The following is a 17949-nucleotide window of genomic DNA, read 5'->3' as shown; positions in this document are numbered from 1 at the left end:
TTCAACGTTGAAATCCAGTGCATCACTGGGGGAGGGGAGAATGTGAAGAACAACTTCTGTTGTGCATTGACCGTCTCATCATCTGTTACTTTCTTTAAATTATCATCGTTGCTTTGCAGTTGCCTAAGGAAAGCATCTTTCCACTGCCCTGTGAAGACTATCTTGATTGGCTGTTTTCCCCCAGCTCTGCTCTCTGAACACGCCTTCGTGTGTTTCGGGAGCGAGCGGCACGGAGGTCTGCACGAGGAGCTCGGAGCTGGCCAGGCTGCCTGCCGTTCACCTCAGCACATCAGCGTCTCCGTCTAAACACTGGTTGCGTGCGTTGTTAAGCTGTAACCACCCGTAGGGAAATCTTCTCCTGACACTTCTTGGGGAGTCACTAAGTGCTGTCCCCGGGCTGCTGCCATCCTGCTTTCCGGGTCCTCCTGGTAGATGAGTCCAAGGTCGGGGGAGCGGAGCGGAGGCTCTCACCCCATCACCACCTCAGCCTGCGCGGAAGGAAGGAAAGAAAGCATCATCTGAATCTTGGGGCCTGGGGAATCAGTGAATAACAGTCTTCCTCTCTGTCCAAATTTCCAACCGACGGAAGGCTGAGACACGCGAGTCAGCAGGTGAGGAAGCCGTGCCGGAGGGTCCGAAGGAGAGCCCGGGGCCCCCAGCCCAGCCGTCTCCGCAAAGCAGCTCCTCTGCCTGCTCGCCGCCTCCCACGGTCGGGGCGGGGCACGAGGGAGAAGGGGGCACACCCCCAGGCACTGCCGAGCCCGCCGAAGGTGGACGGGGGCTGTCCTCCCCCGGGTGGCCCCACTCAGCTCCTTTAAAACACCAGACCTGAGCATCCAGCAGGAGGTCGCGGGCTCTGGCTCTGCCGGCTCATTTCAGCAGATAAAAATCTTTTGTCCCGTTAACAAACAAAGGAGCAGAATTATTTCAGAATCTACATATTAAATCCTATTGCAAATAAAATACCGTGGCCAGCAGCTCAAGGGTCAGTGACCGAGGCAGTGTGCAGAGCTAGAAAGGGACCCCAAGCGTCTTTCCCTCCACAGCCCACAGCCAGCCTCTGGTCTGGAGGGTGGACCCAGCCCTGAGGCCCGCCCTCCCTCCTGCTCCTACAGCCCCGCCCCCCCGTCTCCAGGTCTCCTTCCACGCGCCCCCCCCCCCCCCCCACCACTGTGGCCACAGCCCTCGGCGGTGCCCAGCGCACAGAAAACCTTCCCTAACAGACTTAGTCCGTCAGTTGGTTGGTTAATGAGAAACACCTTGGCGTAAATTACTCAAGCAAGTAAAATACTAATTTACAGTTTAGTTTCTGCACTAATAGATATTTTCAACAGAATGTCAGACTGAATTCTCTTTCAATCCAGTTAATGTTAAAGGAGAGAACTTTGGTTGATTGAATAAGGAAACAGTTACTAAAACTCACATGTGAACCACCCGTTTAGAAATCATGAGAATATGGGGCGTCCCCGGTGGCGCCGGGGTTAAGAATCCGCCTGCCAGTGCAGGGGACATGGGTTCCAGCCCTGGGCCGGGAAGACCCCGCGTGCCGTGGAGCAGCTAAGCCCGTGCGCCACAACTGCTGAGCCTGTGCTCTAGAGCCCGCGAGCCATGACTGCTGAAGCCGCCACGACTGCTGAAGCCCCCGCGCCTAGAGCCTTTGCTCCGCAGCAAGAGAAGCCACCGCACTGAGAAGCCCGCGCACCGCAACCAAGAGTAGCCCCCACTCGCCGCAACTAGAGAAAGCCCACGTGCGGCAGCAAAGACCCAGTGCAGCCAATAAATAAATAAAAAAATTCTAAAATGAAAGAAAGCATGAGAATACTGTATTATCAAATAGATGTGACACCAACGGTCTCTGAATGTCATCTCGCCTTTCCAGAATTACTCTGAAGACCGAGCTTTGCAGAATTCTGAGGGCGCCTGTAGCAGCCTCACATCCTTGGTGCTGTTGGTGGACATTTCAACGTCTGTCCTCTTCTCGCACGTGGAGTGCAGTGCCGTCCTCTCAGGGCCGCTCCACAGGGTTCCTGCGCCCTGGTCACAGGGCGGTTTGGAACCTTGTTGCTTCTGCTTTTGATCAAAACGGATGCCAGTCGCGTAAACTCCACACGTGAAGAGAGACGTCTGAGTCAGTAGTCTTTCTCGGTACTGAACTCAGAAAGAAGAGTTTTATCAATTCCTTGGACTGTTTTTAATTTCATTTAAAAAATACTGTCAGGTAGATTTTAATAAATGTGTATTTCATTTGTTTATAAGAGAAAAGCAATTTTACGTTTTTCAAAGGAAGGAGGGTCCTGGTCAGTCATCTTTTTTAAATCACACTTTCATTACTTCACTTCACTTCTTTCCCAGCCTTTTTCTCTTTTTCTGTAAGCAGTTTCATGCATCAGTGTCAGTGCTGTAAAACCGTTTATACAGTGCTTTGGACGTTTGGTTACAGTTTGTCTGCCAAGCGTTTTTCAGTAAAGCTAAGTATTGGCTCTGATGGTATTCAATGTGAAATGTATTAACCTTGAGATGACCTGTGGCCTACATACTTTCTTCGTTGCACGCCTTATCTGTCAAAGCATTTGTTTTATTATGTCTTAAACCGATAGCTGTTTGGCACCAGGGTAGACCACTGTGCTGTTCTTTGCAAAGGCCATTATTTTGGACGTTCCTGGACGTTTATCGCAGCAGAACAGGGAAGAGCAGCTCCTGACCCAGAGGCAGCTCCAGCAGGGCCAGCCCTCTGCCCGCCTCCAGACGGAGGGCCGTTTCCCCCACACACGGGTCAGATGAGGACTGATTTCTTTGAAAGCATAACCTCATTAACGTAATTTGTGAATTTTATCAAGTATCCAGTCAGTGTCCAGAGTTCTCGTAAAAGCTTTTTCTGGATAGTTTGTGGAGATGGGGATTCTGCCAAGGTCTGTGTGTTGCTTTTACTTGCTGTGTCTGAAGTTTTTTTTCCTCCTGGGGCCCCCTCTCCAGCTTACCTGTTGAGTCGGGTAGTTCTGCGGGCGTTCTCACGTGCTGGGTTTTTTACGTTGCCTCCTCGTGGTGTCATTTGTCGTGTCCTCCGTCCCTCGGGTTCCCTTGGACGTGTGATCAGTAGCGCAGCTTCACCCGTTTCCGGTTGGGTTTTGTTTTCATTTGTTTTCTGCCACCAGCAGGTCCACCGTATTTGATTGCCTCCTTGTTTGTGATGTTAGGATTGGAAATAGGATTCCAGTGGTCCCAGCTTGCTCCACCCTGTAAAACTCTGTCATAAACTTTGCATCTCATGGTTTTAGCACCACTTGGTAGTTGTTGGCCGTGATCTCCTGTTTCCTCAGAGATTGCAAACTAACGGTTGGAGCTGGAGCACAAAATTGAAAAATAAAAACTTCATCAGTGTTACTGTTCGGTTGCTCTGAAGTACAGTTCATACAGGAAAGGCAGGATAAATATTTGATTTTCTCCTCATTTACAGTTTTCAGAATGAGTTGGTTCCTTCATGTTTTTTTAAAGGTGATGAACAAGGTGTTGGTTTAATTTTTTAATTATCTTTATTAACTCATGGCTTGAGCATATTTAAGGAGTTTCAATCTGTTGTCGTGGCTGTTGTTTCAACAGGCAGGCTCTTCCCTCTCTGGCTGGGAGTCTCTCCCCGTGGCCCAGGCCCTCCCTGCTTTCTGTCATCCGGCTGTCGTGCCCAGTGTGTGCCTTCTCCTCCCATCGGACAGGAATAAAGTGATAGGAAAGGTGGAGAAGCTTCCTGTCTCTTAACTTTTACTCTCTCCACACTGTGTCTCTGTCCTTCCTAGGTGCCCCCCTCACTCTCGTTAAATTGCACCCAAAAGTCCGTCGCGTGATTGGACAAGCACGTTACCTGGTGGTTCTCATATCTCAGCGGTGGCGTCGCGTCCCGTCTCACCCACTGGCCTGCGCCCTGACATCACGTTCCTGCCCATCAGCTCGTGACTGGCTGTGTCCCCTCTGGCCAGTGAGGCGCTAGGAAAGCTGCATGGATGCTCTGGGATTACAAGTCTGTGGAACGTCTGTTTCTAAGGTCCTGTGGACAGTGTTAGGGATTTTTGTGCTTACTTCACCTGATTTTGTTTGTCTGATTATGACCTAAAACTCATTTACGCACTTCACAGCTGTGTGTGCGGTGGGACACAGCAAGATAGTGGATACGCGTACATGCTTCCTACGTACGCTTTGGTGTTCCTTTCTTCATGCAGCCATTTTATTATCTCCTGTGACCTTGGCTACCTTTGAGGTTAATGCTGACTCTAAACTTACAAGTATTTGTCTTCAGACAGTTCTGTGTGAGGAGTTTTAAAGGGCGCTGGAGGGCCTGCTTTCGTTCTGGTCTGAGACTCAGGGCAGGACCTGAGAGCTGGTGGAGGCCTGGTGCCCCGGCACACGGAGCTGACAGCTGCGTCAGCCCCTCCGCTTGGCCACAGCCCAGCCAGCAAGTACACGGGCACCACGATAGGGACAGTGACAGCCCCGCCGGCCAGGCGTTGGGCTGTCACTTTCGTGAGTTTAGCTTGGATGTCGTAGCTTCGTTACCTCCACCCTGATTCCTCCTCAGAACCAGAGCCTCAGGTCATATTCTCCTGGTTCTGCTGAAGAAGATACACCGATGAGGGTTAGCGCCTATGCACTTGGCGTTGGCTGCGGGTCCAGTGGAGCTGCAGTCGTCTCAGTGTTTGGGTGGGTGAGGTGCGTTGCTGGCTTAGTGAGCAGACAACTTCAAATTGTTGCTTTAACCTGAAAACAGTGGCAAGTGTTCATTTTCCCAGTTATTTAAAACATGTATCACAATAGAAAGCTGAGGTTCAGGTGATTCCAAACGTTGTATTTCGACTTCGTAACAAAAAAGTGCTTTGAGATGTTAGTCAGTGGTTAACAGAATCTAAGGGATTGAAGTCACAGTAGTGAAACTGAGGACATACAGTTGTTTAAAAGAAACCCAAGAAGCTACTTTGTAGTCAGTGCAGATACCTGAAGACTACATGCGTGTGTGTGTGTGTGTGTGTGGGTGTGTGTGTGTGGGTGTGTATGTGGTCTCCTTTTTTTATTGGGAATCATTATTAATGACATTACGTAGTTGTTGCCTCTCCCACAGGACTAAGCCTTGTCAGCACACCAGAGGCTAATTGGCTATAATTCTGCCTCTCTGGACAGCCTTAGCTCCAACTATAGTACAGCTATTTTGATGATTTCAAAGGGAGCAAGAGAGATTACAAAACAGCCAGGGGTAGACAAGGGGTTAGAAGACTTGGCGTGGAAAGGATAGAAAGATGTTAAAATAAGAACTTCATATGTTCTTATTCACTTCCAATGCCCGTGTTCCCTAACATACCTTCCTGAGCTTTTTGTTTAATTTCTTCATTTTCCTTTGTGTTTCTGGGCATGGGATGGTGTGGCAGTAAGTGAGGGTCCCTCGTCGCTCACTTCTAGGAAGAGCTGAAGAGTGTGTGTTTCATGCTGTCCTCTGTGTACTGGAACAGTTATAACTTTGTTTCTGGAAGGCTACGCTAGAAACACCAGTATGTTTAGAGTTTCATTCAAAGTGTCGATAAGCCTTTACAGCAGGAAACTGGACCTGGGTGAGAAGAGCAACTGAGCCTCTGCTGCCCTCCCGTCCACGAGGTTCTCACACGCACAGGTCTACCCAGCGGCTTCTGTAACATCCCCTGCAGACAGACGCCTCAGGGACACCTCTTCACCCTCGCTTGGCTTTGCCGGCCCGTCCTTCTCTCCCAGGGCCACCCCCTCCTCTGCCAGACTGACCCTCGCAGCCTGGCAGGGGGTCCTGTGCGCCTGGGGAGCGTCACAGCCTGAACGCGCCCCCACCCAGAAACTGCCAAGTTCGCGCGTTCCAGTAGAGGATGCACACCTTTCGGGTTTTGTGAGAAATCTAAACCGTAGAGCGGTCTTTGGACATTTCACCTCCTCTAACCTGTCAGACCTGGGCCGGAAATGCCTTCTCTGCTGTGTCTCTCTCGCAACACCAGGTGAAAACTTTCGTAACCATCTTCCCTTGACAATAAGCAGCAGAAGCCAATCCCTGACGCCATCAGGTGCAGCTCAACAGGGAGCCGTTCTCACGGCTGTTGGTTCTCCACATTCCGGTGTTTTTAAAACAACAACGTCTCAGATGCTTCCTGGGCGTCCACAGTAGGAAGGAGACCCACGGGCCTGGAGGGGCTCAGAGACTTGCTTCCCTCCCCTGAAGCCGAGGACACTTGCTCAACAAAACTGGGACTTGTCTGTGCCTCAGTGTATCCGTGAGCTGCGTGACCTGGCAGACTCCCCGTGTCCGCCCCGTGTGAGCAGGCCGGCCGTGGGGCGGTGCAAGCCCAAAGCTCAGGTTGGAAGCAGACTGAAGGTAATGTGAGTAAAGTCTTCGTGTTGCGCAGGAAGTGTGCTCAGATGTGAGTTTTCTTTTGGATCAGTTTACTTCAGTTTTCCATTAATATCTCATACTAATAATCAAAATGAGTGACAACCAAAGTAGATGCATGAACGTGATATATTTGAAAACGCATTTTTCATTTTGCGACTGCTGTCATTTCTGACTGCAAATGGTGTGACAGCCTGTGATTAGGGTAACAAGGACCTCAGAATTAGGCACGGAGCGCGTGTCACTCTGAGTGGGTTTGTGTTATTGAGGGGAGCGATAATGGGTTTTATGAAATCACAAAGCCACCTTCAGGGACTTGAGATGTGACAGGAAGGAAAGGAATGAGTGTTCCTGTGCTGTACGGTTGGATTGTGTGAATGAAAAGAAAAATCGGTGTCTATGCTTGGATTTTTCTCTCTTGTTTTCCTTTGTGCTGTGGCTTTTCTATCTTATGCTAGGAAGATAGGTGTGGAAATCTTTTTTTTTTTTTTTTTAAGTCTTTAAACTGGAGCACGTGCTGCTTTTGGGCATGTGGGCCCACGCCCAGCAGGACGGCACCTGCCCTGCCGGACGGTGGTGGGGTGTTTGATGGGACACAGGGTCCTGCTCTCCGCTCCCCGTGAGAAGACTGGCCTAGCCCTCCGAGGTGACCGTGCACGTTGGCAGTGCCCCAGCTCCATCCCAGGACGTCAGGAGTGAGTGTTCACGCACCTGAAGACAGCAGTCTCCGTGGCAGCTTTGACTGAAGCAGCCAGAAGCTGGAGGCAACGCACCCCCGTGCCCACCGGCAGCGGGGCAGGCACATGTGTGAGTGCTCGTCCGGTCAAGGTCTGTGTGGCAGGGAAGCCCCTCCCACACGAAACCCGCCCATAGGTTGCGGGGAGACGCAAACCGCGAGCTCCTGTGTGAGTTCACGCCTCTGCCCGTGTGAGAGCAGGCCCGCCCGGGGCGGTGGGGGTCAGGCGGCGCGGGGAGGACGCGTGCCACGTCTCCGTCGGGATGCTGGTCACACGTGTGTGCAGAATGCAGAAAGTATCACGTTACACACAAGATTTACGTGCTTCCCTGTGTGTGAGCTCTGCTGGATTTGAAAAGAGGAGAAGATTCCTGTTTGCAGACATAAACCCTCGGCAGCGGAGCGTGGGTCGTGATCAGCAGGTGCGGCCACTGGACACCTCTTGCGAACGCTCACCTTTGGGCCGCTGCTTTGTGCTTCCTCAGCTCTGAAAGCCGCGAAGGCCGGGTCTCCGACGCAGTGAACGCAGACTCAGACCTTTAAGTCACTGGTGTCAATTCAGAAATGCTTTTTGTACGGTTAAATGTAAATCTTAAAAGAAATCAGTTGTCGTAGACGGTTCCTGTTCATCAGCGTCCCTCTTCCTCTCTGGGAGAGGGTGTTCCTGCACTGCCCACGGAGGGCAGACGTGGCTGCGGAGGCCAGGGCCTGCGTGCCAGCGTGGTTCTCGGTCCCCCTGCCCTGGATGAAGGGCAGGCTCCAAGAGCGGAGACGCCTGAGTGACCACCCTGTCCCTTTATCCTCTCACGATCCCGTCAGGCCAAGACATTACCTTCCCCATGTGGCAGATTTTTTACATTTGAAGAATAAGAGATGTCATGGCTTATTCAGAGCAGGAGAATTATGCCCTCAGCCCAGTTCTGTCTCCCAAGTCTAATTGTGTCTTCTGATCGCAGAGGTGTGTCGGGTGAGGAAACAGGTCAGACCCGAGGGGTAACAATACTGTGTAACTTTGCGTATCCTGCCATTTGTAGGTAGTTGGATTAAAAAGCACTTTTCAGCTTCCTCTGTCCGAGGCTCGTCTTCCTCTCTCCCGCGTGCAGCCCGTGGGCTCCCTGGCTGCAGAGATGGGCAGAGGCCTCGTGGGCTCCCTGGCTGCAGAGATGGGCAGAGGCCCGTGGGAGCCCAGGGCGTGTCCGGCTCGCCTTTCCCCGGTCCAGCTGTGGCTGAGGCGGGATCGTCTGGAAGCGTGGCCGACGCGTGAGGTTTACGGTCAGGAATGAGGAGGGTCCTGGGAAGAGCACAGCATCTGCACGGCCCTGTTGCCAGGCCCGGAGCAGCGCACGCGGCAGAGCGATCCACGCAAGCGTCGGCACCCAGGGTGGGGCAGCCCCTGAGAACCGGTCAGCGACCCCTTCCCGAGGGAAGACGCCTGGGAGCTCACGAGTCCGGGTGAAGGTTCTGGTCCCGAGTCCGAGCGGCCGCGCGGCTTTGCAGGCGTCCCAGCGGGACACAGGACGCCGGGGCGCCCTCTCCCGGGCCCCCGCCCGCTGCGCCTCTGGTGCCGGCCAGGCCCGGGCTTCGCTGCTCGCGGTCAGGCTTCTCCGGACGCGGACTTCAAAGACCGCTTCGTGTACGAACGAAGACGAAACTCCAAGTGACGTCTCGGCTCTCATCTTTTTCCCGCCCTCCGTGTGGCCACAGCTCCGCGGTTGTTGCTTCCGGGGCCTTTCCTTTGGTTTAATGGCGGGAACGTATCCTGTGGGATTTCGCGTCCCTCGCGGCGGGTGGGACCCTGTGCCGAGTCGCGGGCGCCGCGGCGTGGCGGGCAGAGCTGCTCGGGGCGGAGCCACCGGCCGCGGCCACGCGTGTGCGCCCTCGGCCGCGGGCTCGGCGGCGGGGGGCCGCCCTCCTGAACCGAGCTGGCGGGCTCCGGAGCCGTGTTCCTCAGCCCGGCTTCTCTCATACGCTTTTGTTAGTGTGATTCTGTTGAAGTCCCTCGTGTTGGGGGCAAAATGATACTCCTAGAGATGGTGAAATCTGAAGCTACAGCAGACCTTCGTGAAGTGTGACGTGCAGCTGTGACGCCTCACAGTGTGAAACAAACACATTTGCATACATAGAGTGAGTGCTACTTTCTTGTCACTTTCACTTTTCTCATTGACGTTGCCTTCTAATGCAAACAACTTTTTCTGCCAAAAGAAGTTGAAACAATGAATTTGATGTATGTTAATGTTAAATTTTTATACCTTTAAGTCAAAAATTCAGTGTATCCGTTTTGAGTGTTGAAACTGATGCTTCATGCTACCTGTATGAAGTGTTCTGTAATATTTTCGGTTAGTATAACTCAGACTGTTTCACACATCAGACTGACTTAGACATGGGAGAGGTTGTGATTCTCTTGCCCATGTTGGGATCTTCAAAGCTGTTTGTCTCTGAAGTTTTGTGAAGGCTAAACTCTTATGAATATAAATCAGTTCTTACAAATGGAAAAAATAAGCCATGAAATGATTTTACTGTTATTTTCACTGCAAGTAATATTTTCTGTTTTCACAGGAAAAAGTTTTCCTGTTCATATTTAAAAGCTAGGAGATGTATTAATTAAAGCAAAAAAAAAAAAAAAAAAAGGATTCTGAGACAGAAAATAGAACAGTGTAGAGGCTGGGTTATTTGTTCTTATACCACATATGAAGAGTGTCCTTTCCCCCCCAGGTATTCATTTTAAAATCCCCTACATGTCAAAAGACATGTATCGATTTAGAAAAGGTCATTAATTTAAGAAAGAGCGAACTAAAACATAAAGACTTGGACCTAAAGCCTGTTCTCTGTTCCAGCAAAAGCTGATTTTGTTGCAGAACGTTCAGGCCTTTTTAATCAGCCTGACAGTATTGATACTGTTTCTGGTTGCCTTTTTTTAATAGGCAGTAATTTCGATAATGTGTCTTCACACTATAATTGAATAGATAATTTACTTGAAAAAAAAAACACCCCAAAGTTCTTTCATGTAGTGTTTCAGTTTGACCCAAAAAAAGTACATTGTGGGATATTTATAGTATTTTTCAATCTATTTTTATCTGTAGACTAGGACTGGTAACTGATTTAGGGCATAAGGGTTAAAAACAGGAAATGTGGTTTATAAAGTAGGTAGTATCTCCAGAGTTTCCAGAGCTAGATTGCTTTTATTATTGACTGAGTATCCTGTTTCAGAACAACACGAGGCAGGGCACCTTGAGACCAGTCTGTGTTTGGAGGATGTGACAGGAAATGCTTTCCTGGTGCCGGGAGAGGGGGCGGTGTTTTCTGTGTGTGCCCTGTCTTTCTGCCCAGCTCTCTCAGATACTCTTTATACAGCCAGACTGAGTATAAGTCTTATGTAACAAAGTGAATTTCCTTTGAGGTTTGCATTTTGCTTCAATTTGTCTCCCAGTGTTTTGGCCTGAGAGTTTTGTCAGCCTCAGAGTTGGAGGAGCACATTTAATGGTTATTGTTAATTACAGTGATTAGAGAATCCAAGTTAAGGAAGTGAAAAGGCCTTTTCAATGGCAAGTTGGCAGAATCTATCGAAACCTAAAACCTTTGACTCAGCAATTCCTCTTTTAGAAGATACCTTGAGTAAATTATTCTACGAGAATACGAGGGGTGGTATCGTTGCGGCATTGTTTGCGGTGGTAACGTGACTGTCAAGTAGTAGGAGAGTAGGTTATGAATAAATAGAGTAAAATGAATAATAAAACAAGTAAATGAGAATAAACAGGAGGGTAAATAAATGACGGCACACCCCTGCTGTAGAATGCCAGGCAGCCGTTGGAAGCTGTCAGGTTGACACGTGCCGCATGCAGGCGTGCGTGTGGGGTACGTTGTGGAAGGAAGCACGTTTCAAGGGAAGAGTGTGGACTGTAAACTGAGTTTCCAGGAAAAAAAATGTGTATGCGTAGGCAGAGGTCTGGAAGAGTGCACACCAAAATAGGGAGAAGGAGAAAGGGGAAGCCTGTTGGACTTTTATTTGTCATTAGGAAACTTACGCTCCTGCATCTTAATTCTTCTCAGTGCACATTTAATTGTTGCAGAACAAATGAAGAGTATAGGCTTAATTCACAGGTTCCCTGTTCTGTCATTCGTTGCAACATTCTCTAGAGAGGTGAACCCGGGGGTTTGTCCACGTTGTTAGCAGGAGACGCAGACCTGCCTGTGTAACACTTGTTAATTGAATACGCGTTTTCCCATCCTTCAAGGAAACCCTGAAGCTTCCGTGGATGAACTGGTTTTCCAGCCAGGGTTTAAATCCCCGCCATTCTGTGCCCCCACGTGTGTCAGCTGCTACATGCTGTAGGGAGTCACTCCTTGAGATGGGCACATAGGAGCCCTGCCTCCCTGCCACCTGTCGGGGACCACTTCTCCACAAACAGTTCTCATCAAACAGAAGACCTCTGTTTTGTTGCTGCCAAACAGTTTTATTTCAGGCACTTGCTTTCTTGGGGGCTGTTTCACAGACGAAGTAAGGCTCTCTCCCGTACAAGGTGGCTATGTTTTCCAATCTGCGTGTGTCCCCAGTGGCGTGTAAGCCCTGTGAGGAGGGGGCTTTGGTTTCTGTGGGTTTACTCTTGAGGCCACTTCCATGCCCCCAGCACATGGAACAGGGTCTGGCATGTTAATAGAGATAGGCACTCAATAAAAATTGTACGAGGTATTCCAAAATTGTGCCCTCCTTACTTGATTAAAACAAGAAACTGACAAATAGAGCAAGAAAAGAGACTTCTTTTCCACTTTGATGTGTGAAAAACAAGACCTTCCTTGTTTGCGAAGACGTTCTGAGGTCCAGGCCCCCTTACGAGAAGCCCACCCTGCGAGGGGCCCAGAGGCTCCTGCCCAGAAGAGCTGGGCTCTGCCTTCTCCGTGGGGAATTCCCAGCTGGGCCGCTAGGCGAACTGCTCAGTGACAGTCTGGCCCGATGCTGCGTGGGTGGGGACGCTTTTTTGGTCGAATATCATGACACATTCTAATTTCACATTCAGAGAGTCAAGGAGGTCGTATTGTAAATACTTAGAAGCCGCTCTCATTCTGTGTCTAAATAACATGGAAAGTTGTGGGGGTTTATCTAAGAGGAACCTTTTTACAAACAGCACTTGACTACTGCATCCCAGCCAAGTAGCTCTTGCCCGTGTGCTGTGTTCTTCCTGTGCACGTGCTCACGCTGCCAGCCCCTTCCCGCGTCCCGCAGCGTCGGCACCTGGGACCCGCTGCTGTTGGAGCCGAAACGAAAGCCGGCATGTTTACTGCCGTGCTCACGTGTTCTGATAAGCCGAGCACCTTCCTAAGTATCTGGCAGGGTGAGCGCTCAGCGAGCGTTGAATGTTTTCTTATTTGGAGCAAGCTACTTGCGTAAGAATATAGCTAGAAGAATCATATTTTGAAAACAAATACATTCAGCCTTAGCAATATTCTGTTCTGCTCTACTTGTTTTTGTTTATTTACTTAATTTATTTTATTGGCTGTGTTGGGTCTTCGTTGCTGCACACGGGCTTTCTCTGGTTGTAGTGAGCGGGGGCTGCTCTTCGTTGCGGTGCGCGGGCTTCTCATTGCAATGCTTTCTGTTGTTGCAGAGCACGGGCTCTAGGCGCATGGGTTCAGTAGTTGTGGCACATGGGCTCGGTAGTTGTGGCTCACGGGCTCTGGAACGCAGGCTCAATAGTTGTGGCGCATGGGCTTAGTTGGTCCACGGCATGTGGGGTCTTCCTGGGGCAGGGATTGAACCCGTGTCCCCTGCATTGGCAGGCGGATTCTTACCCACTACGCCACCTAGGAAGTCCTGCTCTACTTTCTTTATTCAAGTTGTATTTTTAAGATGGATCCTGAAAAATTATTTCAGAAAGACTGTCTCTGTTTTCTTAAATCCTGTGAGGAGGGAGAGAGGCGTGCTTCAGCGGGGCATCCCACAGACACCCAGGCATTTGCCCTCTTCGTGGATACCGTAGAATCCTGAATCCTGCCTGTGATAAAGTTTTCCTCTCATGTATTTGTTCACTCGTGCATTCACTTCTCAGTGTATTTAAGAGGGTTAAGTCCAAGGAGCTTAGTAGCAAGGGAGATACACGTGGTCTTTGCCTTCTTTTTTTTTCTCGACCGTGAATATTCTCGAGCACCTGCTGCAGCCCAGCGGCGTGCAGTGGGTCTGAGGCTGCGGAGCTGCGGTGAAGGGGGGTGCTCCCTGTGCTCGCGCAGGGACAGTGTCGCTGGCGAGATGGTACTCCCCTGCAGACGTACAGGGCCGAGAGCCCGCATCCCTGCCCTCCTAGAGACGCTCCGTCGTGGTGTGGGCAGCGTCTCTGCTGCACAGGCGGGACGGCTGCCCGTCGGGGCCGTCCAGGAGCTGCCTGGGGAGGCTGGACAGTCGGCACCAGGAGGCTCTGAGGTCGGCGCCTGCTTCTGCCCCGGGTCGCGCTCACCGTTCTCGTGCACTCAGCCCGTGGCTCAGACGTCACCTGGGAGCCAGGTGTCCCCACCATCGCGGCGCGACATCCACCATCCTCCCCAGACCAGTGCAGAGCATGACCAGAGAGTCCCGCCAGGCCCGCCGCTTCCCAAGGACCCCGTGTGCACGTGTGCCCGTGTGCACGCACGCACGCATGTGTGCTGTCGCTGCCAGTGGGGCTTTGCTCACGGGCAGAGGTTGCTGGTGCTGCTCAGGAGAGCCGCGCCCCTGGCGGGTGGCAGCACCACCGGCGCGCCATCCAGATGCTGCACCGTGTGTTTCAGGAAGAGGAATCAGTGTGTGTTTTTTCTAGTGGTCATGCCTTCTACCTGACTTGTCATTTGTCTTAAGAAACAGCCCCTGAAATATGGGGCTTCTCTGGAGTCCTGGCCCCAGGGTCCGTGTGCGCTCTTGCGGGGGTCTCGCCTGTTTGGCTCACGGGTGTGCACCCCCCTGGCAGTGCCCAGCAGGTGTTTGGAGAATAAGGGGATAAACACATACCATATTTTCGTGACAGCTTCGTTAGCAAAGCAGATGTTGTCATCTCTGCCTTCTGCGAAGTAGGCAGTTGTCTAGAAGGTGAACTGATTTTTGTCTTACAGGCACATCATTCGTATGTAGATGAGCCAGAACTTAGACCCTGAGTCTTCTCACGTCACGCTGAGTGTCCTGTCACCCTGATGAACTTGAAAGTTGTCATCTATCATTAATGTTGATAATATTGATAGTATACAGATAAATGCAGTGGAGAGAGAACAGGTACCACCAAAGTTCGCTAGGGAGAGTCCCTTCATCACAGTCGTGGACCCTTTGAAAATCGTAACCAAAATCCACTCCTGGCCCCACCCCTTCGGACGCATCCCCAGCTTCCCCACCTGCCTTCTGCGGCCTCGGCCACACCAATGACAAAACGTGCCTGCAGCTCCTCTTGGGGCTTCCCGGGGCGAGGGGCGCCCTCCGGTGCCCCCACTGTGCCAGGCTTCTTGTGCTGCAGGTTTGAAAGAGCCTACATCCTCCTACAGTTGGATTTGGAGCAACATTTTAAAGCAGAAAGCTCAACAGGCAGTTAAAGCCGAGGGGCAGATCTGCATTCGGGCTTTCGAAACATACTGCAGTGTCGGTGTGGCCCGTACAAGGTTCAGGGCAGGGGCTGGGAAGCAGGGCCACGAACGGGGGTGACACTGGCCTCGTCTGTCTCTCCTTAGAAGGAGGAGCTGAGATGCTGACCTTGGAAGACTGTAGTGATCTCGTCTGTTGCACGTGTGTGACCTTCAGACCACAGTCCCTGGACACGAGGGTTCTGGGACCTGGCCCAGTGCCCTCCAGTCATCTCCACCGCCGAACATGACCCCTTCTTTCAGGAACGCCACAGCATAGGGATGGCAGGGAAGTGCCTCACAGATCAGCGTGCACTGGGGAACAGAGGTGGTTTGCACAGCGCTCCCATGGGGGCACCCAGCACCGCTTCTCCCTGCCCCTTGGACGCATGTGTGAGCGCCAGCCCCTTGGGGTGAGACTCAGGGACTAGCACTTTGGGGGTTTACACACCGTCTGCCTGCTCGGGAGGGTGTGGCCACGGCTCGCGAGCTCCCTGGGGCTGGCTTGCGCCCTCGGACCTGCCGCTGTCCCCGCCCCTCCTGACGTGACTGGGGGCTCCCCACCCCCTTCCTGAGGTGACGCGAGGTCCGTGAGCAGCTGTGTGTCCTCTCCTCCCAGGACCACGGCTTTTCCCTTCTCTGTTCCCAGCATTACCCCTTGGAACAGTTGTTTGGGGGAGAGAGTAACTATTCCATTTTTTCTCTTCATGAAAGAAAGTCTCCAGGAAGGATAAGATGTTGTTACTTGTTCGAGGCTGAGACACTGGGCTTTTCTCAGTGTGTTATCCGGTGGCCAACATAAAACAGGAAGCTCGATTTCTCTCTCAAATTGTCTGTCAACGCAGACCTGGTCCTGATGCTTAGCAGCACCTGTGCTTGTATTCTTACCCCACAGCTGTGTCTTTGGCTTTGCACTAGTGAGTTGGATTTACCTCTTCCCGGGGCGCTCCTTGGCCGCGCCTGGTCCGGTGCTCTTGCCTGTGGGGCAGTGCGGACGTCCAGCTCCAGGCGTGCGGTCGGCAAGTGTAACCTCATCTCACTTCATCCTGAGTCCGATTTTCTGCTTCTCAGGCAGCTCTCTGGCCCCACTCGTCCCTGTTCCCTTGAGGAGCCTGAGAGGCTCACAGCTGCCCCCATGTTCCAGGCGCGCGGCTGGGCCCCGACTCCTGGTGCTGGTCCCAGCAGCACTGACAGGACCCGGCTTCACGGAGACAGAGGCCGTGGGGGCCCCTCCTCTGGCTTCTGCACACCCTCACTGGCCCGGCGGCGGGCCAGGTTGCCGGTAACTGCATTGTCTCTGCGTGTGCGTGAGCCAGCCCTCCACATGGCTGCAGCTTAAAGATGGGGGACCAGAGTGCACTGGTCTCGGAGTCAACCAGAGCACAGCCTCTGGGCGCCCCGGACCTGGGCCTCGGGGCGCCGGCCCTCCCTGTGCCAAGAAAAGCTTTCCTGGTCGTCTTCGCAAGTCACGTGCTGCCCGTCACAAGCTCCGCGCCTTTCCTCCCAGATAAGACTCGTTACCCTGCAGCTGTCCTTTCTCTCAGGAAGAATCCACCTATTTCTGGATTGTATTTAATTATTTCTCAACCAGTTTCCTCAGTTATTCCATCAGCAAAATAGAGTTAAAAACACATGAATCTTCATATCCCAAAGAAATATTTTTGAGACTGGCTCCTCAAAATTAAAACCGTGGACCTCCTTACACACCCCGGTGCACGACAGAACCGGAAGCTGGCTGTGTATTTAGAATTTGCAAATGCCAGGTCAGCGAGGTGACCGTAGTTCAACCTTCCTGAATAACCAGTAGCTTGGGTGGCATCGTCACTGTTGACGTCTGTGATGTTGCAGTGCAGTAGAGGGTTCTGTTGTATAGAGAGGGAGTGGTCAGTTTGTGCAGTTAATTCTAGAAGGCATCCTGAAGTATTGTTCCACTCCAAGTGAAAATAATTGTTTCAGAGTTACAATAAAGCAGCCTTTTGCTTTTTACATTTTTTATCTTGCAAAAGAGCAACAAGCTCTTAAGGAGCTCTATGAACACCAGGACACGGGGATGCGTTCTCACATTTGTCGATGGAAGATGAAGCTGGTCCCCCATCTTCCTGCCGCAGGTCACGGGTCACCGCTTGCAGGGAGGAGGCTGCGCTGGACCCACACGCTCCGCCTTCAGACCGTGCTCTGCCCTCTCGTGTGCACCTGTGCTGGAGGGCAGCCGTGCCACCCTGAAGCCCCGGGTGTGTCCAGTCTCTGCCTTGCTTTACAGAAGCAGGTGGAGTGTGTCTTTTTCAGAAGTTTCTCCCCGAACTAATTTTTTTAAGATCAAAATAGTCATTCTGCGTAATAATTTGACTTTTACATTTGGAAGTAAGTTGCTATGGTAGATGTTTAGCGTGTGTTTCATAAACTTTGGTAAATATCCTCCTTCTCTCTCTGGTTTTTGTCTGGGGTGTGTGTGTGTGTACATGTATACGTGTGTGTGTACATGTTTATGAAGAACATGTGTATGAAGAAGCTGAAGGGCAGTTTTAAATTTCACTTTTGAAGCAGACTGATCAGCAACTACAGAGAACAAAACAATGACAGAGACGGAAAAACAATGAGAGAGAACTCCTAATCTTACCTTTCCTTGTAGACCGCATGTGAACACAGCCTCCGGGTGTCCGGCGCCTGGGCTGTGCTGCTTCTCTGTCTCCCGGGAGGGCGCGAGGCGGGTACAGCCACAGAAGCGCCCGCACGCGCATCTCCACTGAATGCCTCCCCCCCGCCCCTCATCTGATTTCAGGTGTCAGGAACTACCTAAAAGAAGCTCTGGTGAACATAATCGCCGTGCATGCAGAGGTAAGCTGCCGTCAGCTGTCCCCAAGGCACGTGGTGACTGGAGAGGAGGAAAGGAGGCGAATTCAGTGGCTTTTATGGTGGTCTTTTTCCCTTCAGAATGTGTTTTTGGTATAAATAAAACACCACTCTGGTTTCAGTGCACACACGTGTGTGTTTTAACGATGAGAGTCTTTTTCTGAAATTGGGTATGTTTTTGTCTCATAATTAAAACTAAACGCATGAATATTTGAAAGATAAAGAGAGGAGAGATTGAAAGAGATTTTTCCTAACTTGGAAAAATCCACTGCCCTCTTGTTAAGCCGTGTACGCGTCAGCGTTGGTGTCTTGCTCTCGCAGCCGTGGGGCGTGTTGGAAGGACAGGGTTCGCTCGCAGGCCGATGGTAGGAGGCGGCCTCCCCACACCCAGGCCGCCCTCCCCTCCTGTGGCGCT

The 17949-nt window shown here is 51.6% G+C and overlaps 1 protein-coding gene across 7 annotated transcripts in view; it reads left to right on the top strand.

The window, feature by feature from the left end:
• The window catches only part of EXOC2 (exocyst complex component 2), a 146089-nt gene that overhangs the window by 114963 nt on the left and 13177 nt on the right, over positions 1 to 17949 (top strand). For 2 of the 7 annotated variants that reach the window (XM_057699582.1, XM_057699583.1), the window contains exon 23: positions 17464 to 17519. The exons of 1 other annotated variant lie outside the window; for it this stretch is intronic. In XM_057699582.1, the coding sequence (XP_057555565.1) occupies positions 17464 to 17519 (56 nt within the window). Of the gene's footprint in view, positions 1 to 119; positions 5297 to 16792; positions 17442 to 17463; positions 17520 to 17949 lie in introns of those variants that run through there. 4 more of the 7 variants (XR_009048051.1, XR_009048052.1, XM_057699584.1 and 1 more) reach the window with 4 other exon arrangements.

Source organism: Hippopotamus amphibius, chromosome 11, assembly GCF_030028045.1.
Source record: "Hippopotamus amphibius kiboko isolate mHipAmp2 chromosome 11, mHipAmp2.hap2, whole genome shotgun sequence".
NCBI lineage: Eukaryota > Metazoa > Chordata > Mammalia > Artiodactyla > Hippopotamidae > Hippopotamus > Hippopotamus amphibius.
Note: the sequence above shows the minus strand (reverse complement) of the source record. Positions and strands in the feature narration are given on the sequence as shown.